Genomic DNA, 7,999 nt, shown 5'->3' with positions numbered 1-7,999 from the left:
ATACTACTGTAATTCCTCTAAGAATGAAAAATTCAATCCATTACTTTTTAGGAATGAGTCCGATGAGTTTTCGAGAGACGAAAGCCAAAATCAAACCAATAAAAAGTTAAAAATAATTCGACATGCAAGTTTTCCAGACCAATTTGAAGTTGTTACGTTATGGTCTACAATTTCAAAAAATGAAACAATCAAAACATCATCCAATGATAACCTTCCGTCAGGGTCATCTTCACCATCGAAACCACTTCTTGTCATCACCGCTGTATCAAATAAAATTAATCATAAGGAAGTCGAAGAAGACAACTCTCCCTCGAACAGTTCTGAAAATCTGTTTCATTTCTATTGTAACAAAGCCCAGACTGAGAAAGCTTTAGAAAATGATGATGGTCAAAATAGCATAACTGTAATTAATAAACAATCAGATCTGTATCAGCGAATAAAAGACTTGGAAACACTTGCAATATTGACTTCTTCTTTTTATAATCATAACGGAGAAGCTCAGTGCGGTGCAATGAATACTGAAAGTGACAAGGAATTGACCAAAACCGACAGGCACAACGGAAATATATTTGGTAAAATTATCAAATGTTGTAAAGATCAATTGGTTAAAAATAATTCTTTGAAGACGGATTTCAATAGCTCCAACAAAAATAGGATACAGCAAGATTATAACAATAGAAATGAAGATGCAATAGAAGAAAAATCGTTACAAAAGAGTCCTACTAAAAAATATTTTAAAACGTTTGGAAAAGACGGCAACACAATAGATACAAAATACAAGAAATTACATGCAAAAGGTGGAAAGAGACTAAATAACATTCAGGAGAAAGAAAAAACGAAAACGAAGGTGATTAAAATTGACCATGAATTCAATGATCCCAAATCAACAACAATAAAGAAAGTGGATCAGCGCGAATCGACATTTGGAGAGATAGTTTCGGAAAATGATTCTTCGTCAGATTATCATACCACCTTGTCAACCCTTGAAAACATTTCTCCGAATGCGAGCGTTTCATCCAAACATAGTAAAAATAGAGCTAAATCATCGTCTACCACGGAAAAGGGAATTAACGCCAGAACCCAGGAAACAATCGTGCCAATTACAGCAAGCTTCGGAACCACTGCTATTACATTCGAAAAATATTTTAAGCCGTCATTTGTGAAAAAGGAAAAAGAATACGGTCGAAACAGTATTTCACTTAAAAATAAAGGTAAAAATAAATTTAATTCCATGAAGTTAACGCTTCTGTAAGAGCAAATAAGAATTGCAATTTTTATTTTGTAGAAATTAAAAGTGAGCCACAATTTTCTTCGGAATCTGGTGAAGAGAAACCTACAGCGATAGATCAGCTTTCTAAAATATTGGCTAAAAATGTGAAACTTACCACTTACGTGGCACACCTTAAGCCAAGCACCTGCGATGATTCAGTATCGGAATTTAAAATATCGTGCCGTGTGCATACCGACAGTGATGACGATCTAGATTTCGAACAAATGGAATCTATTGATAGTAAACATAAGGCTGCATCAAAAGAAAAAAGTTCTAAAGATGCTGCCAAACTGAAACTGAGCAAGATTACAGAAAAGCCTGAACAAGAACTTAGCACCGACTCTGACGAACAGTTGCAATCGCCGTATAAAAACCAAAAGGAATCCAACAAAGAAGAGAAAAATGTCGATATGGGTGAAAATATGCGCGAAACCTCTAAACGTACAAACAAACTAAAATCAAAAACGAATGGTCCAAACAGTCGTAATATGGATGATCCCGGAAATCAACAAGAGAGTTCATCAGAGTCGGACGTTGTACCACCATTAACTAATAAAGACAACAAAAGAAACAGTAAAGATTCAACAACTACAAGTGGTACTAAAGACGTGAAATCAAAAAGAGGTTCTTCGAGACAAAAGAAATCCAATGAAGAACCTGACGAAGATTCCGACAACTCTCTTGAGTCTTACACCACTCCAATTTTCAAGAATAAATCTGATAAACCACGAAAACTGTCGAATGAGGTAGAAGGACGTAGACCAAAAATGACTTCTTCCAATGGAAAAAGATCTGCGGAAAATGAATATAACAGTGACTCTGAATCGGATCAAAGTAAAAAATCGGAAATAAAGGCTTCAAAAGGGCAGAAGAAACGGAAAACAGAAACGAACTCCAGTGAAAAATCTGGACATAATCGTAGCTCCCTTCCTGAATCGGACAAAGTATTTAAAGATTGCTGTAAACTTGACCTGAAATCTGAAAAGACGTTTCAAATGTCAAAATATTCAAGGACGACTGAAAAGGATATGTCACAAATAAACCCTTATGAAAAATATAAAGAAAAGGATAAAAGGACTTACAAAAGTCTTCCTGAATCAGACGACGAAATTGAGAATACTTCTACTGATTCAGAACAAACTAAGCAGGAACCTACGCAATCAAAACCCAAAAATCGAAATAAATCAGGAGAACAAGCTGAAAATCAATATTCTTCTGAATCAGTTGATGAGCTGGAAACTTTAGAAAGAAATAACAAAAGAATGTCGGCAAATTCAAACGCTTATCAGAAATCGGAAGCCAACTCATCATTAAGTCGAAAAGGATCTATTGAAGGACATCAAACCAGTTGCTCTTCTGAATCAATTCATGAGCCATTATTATCAGATAAAGAACCTAAAAGAACCAAACCAAAACCTGGAAGGAGAAAGCAGTCATTTGACAGTCAAAAAGGAGAGAACAAAATTAAACCGAAAAATAAATCTTCACGTCGAAAAGAGTCGTTAGAACAACCGAAACATAAAGATGAACGCTTTAATAATCGTAATCAAAATTTTGAAGACGAATCAGGAAATTCCAATGAATCGTGTGAAGACGAAGAATTTAATTCAACAAGGAAAGCTCCACGTAACAAACCCTTACAGAAATCTGATTATGCGAAACAATTAGCGAAAGGTCAGAAGTATTTTGAACCACAGTTAAATGTGGTAGATAATACACAGATAAATGCTGAAACTTGTTCAAATGAAGATGTTCAATCAGAATACAAAAATGTCAAAAAACAAACCAAAATTTTGAAGGAAGCGGAATTTAAGCAAAAAATGTTAGAGAATTCCAAAAACACTGATGATAATGACGAAAAAAGTCACAAATCTCATTATGGAAGACAAACTGCAAAAATATCTAAAGATTATGGTGATTTTAAACCACAAATGAAAGTCGTAGATAACAATAGTTCAAAGTGGCAAAATGAGGACAATTGTTCTGAATCAGATGAAGATTTAAAAGGCAATGACAAGGATATTGATGCAAATAATAATTTAAAATACAATTTTGTAGAATCGGAAGAAAATAGGTCAATCAAATCGGTTAGGGCTCAAGATACAGCATCCCTCAGATCAAAAACAAAACCGAATGAAAAACTCAACCGTACAAACACCAACAATGACACAAACGACATTTTCAAGAATTTTGAAGAAACAAGTTATTCTTCCGCAGCTACGAAAGGTGAAAAGCAATCGAATAAAGACATGGAATTTTTATATGAAAAACATCCTAGAAATTCACATTCACTTTCAAGAAATTCCAGAGATATGTACGACGAATTTAAATCAAAAAACGAACCATGGAAAAGAGGACAAGATTTTTATAACTGTAAAAAAGATAGCGACAAATTTTCATCAAATTTTAAATCGTCAAGCTGGATGAGTGGAAACAAAATCGAAAATACTAAATATACAGGTAATAAATGGAATACAACAAGACAAACTGACGGCCCATTACAGCCTAGCAGGTTTAGCACATCAAGAACATCCAAATATGACTACCAGAGAAGCTATTTAGCTGGCGATAAACCTCAGAGTATTACTAAAACCCCATGGGAATTAAGCTCAACCAACAGGACGTACTCGTCTATAAGACCAGGAAAAGGATTCTGCAACGACTTAGTGAACAGAATGTCTAGTGCGTTAAGTTTGAGAGGACAAGGGTCCACCACAGATCAGTTTAAGTATAAACCAAGAGCACTGTCCTCCCAAAAATTGCACGAAGTAGATCTGTTATCACTTGGACCTGGCGAAACTCTTCGAATCAAATGTGGAGAAATGGCGACTTCTACAAAGGCCTGTATGTGTGAAAATTTTAAAGAGAAGGAATCCTGCATCAAAAAACCTAGTCTGAAGGACAAAGCAATCTCGTGCAAAAGCAAACTTAGATGTTCATTTCATGAAGATAGCCACAAGAAAGTATCCAAGAAGAAACACAAATATTCTCAATGCCTGGAAGCATTAAAACGTCGAAAACAAAAGTGTCCGTCGCCCAATAAACAAAAAACTACCAGATGTCAAAGTGAAACAAGTGCTTCAAAATGCTCCCAGGATACTCCCAGTTGTACATTTCAACTCCAGTGTTCTTCAAACGAAGTAGCCCAACCTCCAAAGCGTTTCCAAAATAGCTCCTGTATTACTAATCAACCCCTACGTTTTTCAAAAGAAACAGCAAAACCTTCAACATGTTCCCAAGACACTCCCAATGTCGCATGCCGAACTCAATCTTGTCCGAAAGAAACGGAAAATGCGAAAGGATGTCGTGTGGAAATTAGCTCGACAAAGTGCTGTTCCCAATTGGGAAAAAGAGGCCTTAAGGACAACCCATGGTTCAATCATAATGATGAAACGAGGAAGGAGAGAATTTACAATTACCGGTCGAGATCAAGCGCCAGACTCGAAAGGCTCCTCAACCAATCCAGGAAAGCGAAAAACCTGAAGGACTGGAATTGCAACAAGCAAATACAGTGCAGAAAGATACAGAAAAATGCAGAATGTGACTGTAGCGATCAGTTACTGCAACTCGTCATGTCGGAATCAGCTGAATGTAAAAAGTTGCTACTTCCAAGAATAAAATCGGGAGAGGACAAAAAAGAACAGCCCGTCGAACAGGACGAGGAATCAAATACATATCAGGATATTGAAACGCCAACGTCACGAGAACAAACTCACCAAACATCGGATAGTGAAAATGACAGAAGCACTGTAGAGATTACGTTAACGTTTGGAGATGACGTGGATCAGGATATTAATCAGAATTCAAGTGACGAATGTTTCGTAGATGCTCCTGTATATTGTGAGGAATGCAACGCGAATATGCAGACTCAATGTATGGACGAAGAGCAAGACCAATCGAATGTGGAATATTGCAACGATGATGATGATGATGATGATGATGATTATACCGAAAATGAATCAGATGAAATGTGTGTTCAGGAAGACAGTTGTAAAGTTAAGCCGATAGTTAAGCCGAAACCGAAAAAGCAACTTGTTCGAAGAAAATGCATATTCGAACGTTTTAAAGTTAGTGACAAAGACCAAGCAACATACTGGTGTAGAAATTGCGAAATACTTGTCAGACCGATAATAGTCAATAAGAAGACGTATCCGACAAATTGTATTAAATATTTGTTTTCCGGTTGTTTACCTCAGATGAACATTAATGATACGTTATTTATGTGCCCATGTTGTAATGATTACGTAATAAATATGAAGTCTTCATGTTATTTAGTACCTATCAAACACGATCAATGTTTAAAGTCAATATACGTCGTTTTCATCATCAAAAATTTAGTTTGTTCAAGGAATACAGATGATATCTCATCATCATAAGGTCGTCAGTACTAAGACTGGTTGTACACGCACCTCCACTCTTTCTTATCCTGAGCTAATCTTCGTATCTCCCAAAAACTAGAACATTTCACATCCTTAACTATTTGCGAACTCATCCAGACCTACCTCTACCCCTCCTAACTCCCGTTTCTGCCTCTAATATATCTGACTTTCATGCCTGAGAAGGTGTCCTACTAACCTATCTCGCCTATTTCTTATTGACTTCCATAGAGTCCTCTGTTCTCCAATTTTTTTTAATACCTTTTCAATTCTAACCTCTATCCACTGTATTCCCATCATTCGCCTGTAACACCATATATCGAACGCTTCTAACCTTTTCTTTTCGCATGTTTCGCACCCGTACAGCGCCACGCTCCAAACATACACCTTTAACAACCTTTTTCGAATTTCTAAATTAACCGTTCGCGAGCATAGAAGTGACTTCTTTTTATTGAAGACGACTCGACCATGTGCTATCCTCTGGTTTATGTCCCTACTAGTCCTTCCGTCCTGACTTCCTAGTCACCTAAAATCAACCACTTCTAATCTTTCGTCTCCTATCTTTATAGTCGCTCTTTCCCTACTTTTTCTTTCCTTGCATACCAATATTTTTGTTTTACTTTTGTTTGTTTTCATACAGTACTGTTTTGTCAATATCGATTCGTGCGTACATGTAGGTCTGCAGTTTAGAGAATTACTTACAACCTGAAAAATGAATTATTTAGATGAAGTCAGACAAAATTATTTACAAGGACTGTAACCTATTCTAACCTAACTTTTAATTACAAAATAGTTTCCTACAATTCCTTTAAAGACATTTCAGTAATATTACAATAATCTTTTCTGTATTTTGATTTTTATTGTTTTCTGTTTACACGAAGCTTATTTTCAATGTGCATTGCTAATGGCCATCTCGATAAACTCCCACCACCGCACACCACTAACCCATAAACATCACGCAAACTTTAATTAATTAACGAGCGGTTCTATGATTTGCTTGTGACGCTGAAATACATCAAAAAGTTCGTTTTATAGTAAAGTAATGGTATAACTGAAATATGAATTCCATAAACAAAGAGTTCAGTGAAAGTTGATAAGGTTTTTAAACATCCGCCCTTTAGATCTTATGTTCTATGTAGACTACATCTTTATACGAAACTATACATTTGAATATTTTTGCGTGGTATAACCAACGACTTTTCCGAAATTTTTGGTCAAAATATATGCATTAATAATTTATAAAACTATGTTATCTCATTTTCAGAAAAGATAATTTTATTACTAGCACTTTTCTTTACAAAGATTTTCTTCGTTTACTTATCTGTTTTTAATTAATAACTGTCTACGAAAATCAGAATTCAACTCTGTACAAGTTGGACCAACGAAGCTAGCGAGTGGTCGCGCAGGTAATTGCCTATTTATGGTCGATTTGGGGAGATCACTCCGAACGGATTCACAAATAAATTTTCAGTAGGCGGAAGCTACAGATAGAACAGTAGCGTATTAGGAAATAATATAGAAACATCATCATCATAAGGTCGTCAATCCTAANTGATAAATCTTTCGAGTCTATAATATTTGTCACAGTTGGTGTCGTCAAATTCTCCTTGCTGCTTCTCAGTTTCAAATTTTTCGACGTGAAGAGCTCCAGCTTGGCAGTGGACCTCTTTATTACGGGGGCTCTTGTCAATAACACTTTTCTTTCGCAGGCGTTAATCTTGGGCTTTGATTCGATAGGTTTTCCGGACTGTTCAACATTATTGTTTTCGTTAGTTTTTATAACAGCACTGGTAGCACTTAAATTTTTATCGATAATTATAGGGGTTATAGCCGGTGAATTTTCTGGAGATTTTGTTTCGGGAACATTTTCTGTTAGCTTACAATCCATGATTGAAATCCGATTGCCCCCTTTCTCCAAAGTTTCCGAAATCTCTTCCAGAAGTGATTTTTCAGTCTCATCTTTTTGTACTTCCTCCTTATCATTATTGTAGGAAGTTAATATTACATTTTTCTTGTGTTCTTGGACGGTATCTTTCGTAGTTTTTGCCACTGGGATTTGTGATACAGTTTTCGTGTATTTCCTGGTCGGCGTGGAATTATCCTCCCCGAAAGGGGTAACCGATACAAGTAGCGTTTGTTTCTTACCCGTTGAATCGACTTGAGGGGTTCCTAATTTCAAACTGGCGAAACTTTTTTTAGTATCAGGAGGAGAATCGTTCAACAAGTTGGCATTAATTGTGTTAAAATCGGTATTAGCCTTTGTTATTCTCTGTAACTCTTTCTCTTCTTCCCCGTCCGCTTCGTACTCGTTATCTTCCGAGGTGTCTTCACTGCTCATAAAATCATCATCGTT

General features: G+C 36.1%; 1 protein-coding gene across 1 annotated transcript; it reads left to right on the top strand.

The window, feature by feature from the left end:
- The first annotated feature begins 1,222 nt into the window (after positions 1-1,222).
- LOC108743920 (dentin sialophosphoprotein-like) lies at positions 1,223-5,646 on the top strand. The gene has a single exon (XM_018479556.1). It carries the CDS (start codon positions 1,495-1,497, stop codon positions 5,644-5,646), a length of 4,152 nt encoding a protein of 1,383 aa, XP_018335058.1. The 5' UTR covers positions 1,223-1,494.
- Positions 5,647-7,999: the final 2,353 nt, after the last annotated feature.

This window comes from Agrilus planipennis, unplaced genomic scaffold (assembly GCF_000699045.2).
Source record: "Agrilus planipennis isolate EAB-ADULT unplaced genomic scaffold, Apla_2.0 scaffold6, whole genome shotgun sequence".
In the NCBI taxonomy this organism is placed as follows: domain Eukaryota; kingdom Metazoa; phylum Arthropoda; class Insecta; order Coleoptera; family Buprestidae; genus Agrilus; species Agrilus planipennis.
The sequence above is the reverse complement of the archived record's forward strand: the minus strand, read 5'-3'. Positions and strand labels throughout refer to the sequence as shown.

Bases quoted from the DNA above. Each gene is read 5' to 3' on its own strand.
- LOC108743920 (XM_018479556.1), top strand. From the start codon at position 1,495: ATGGAATCTATTGATAGTAAACATAAGGCTGCATCAAAAGAAAAAAGT.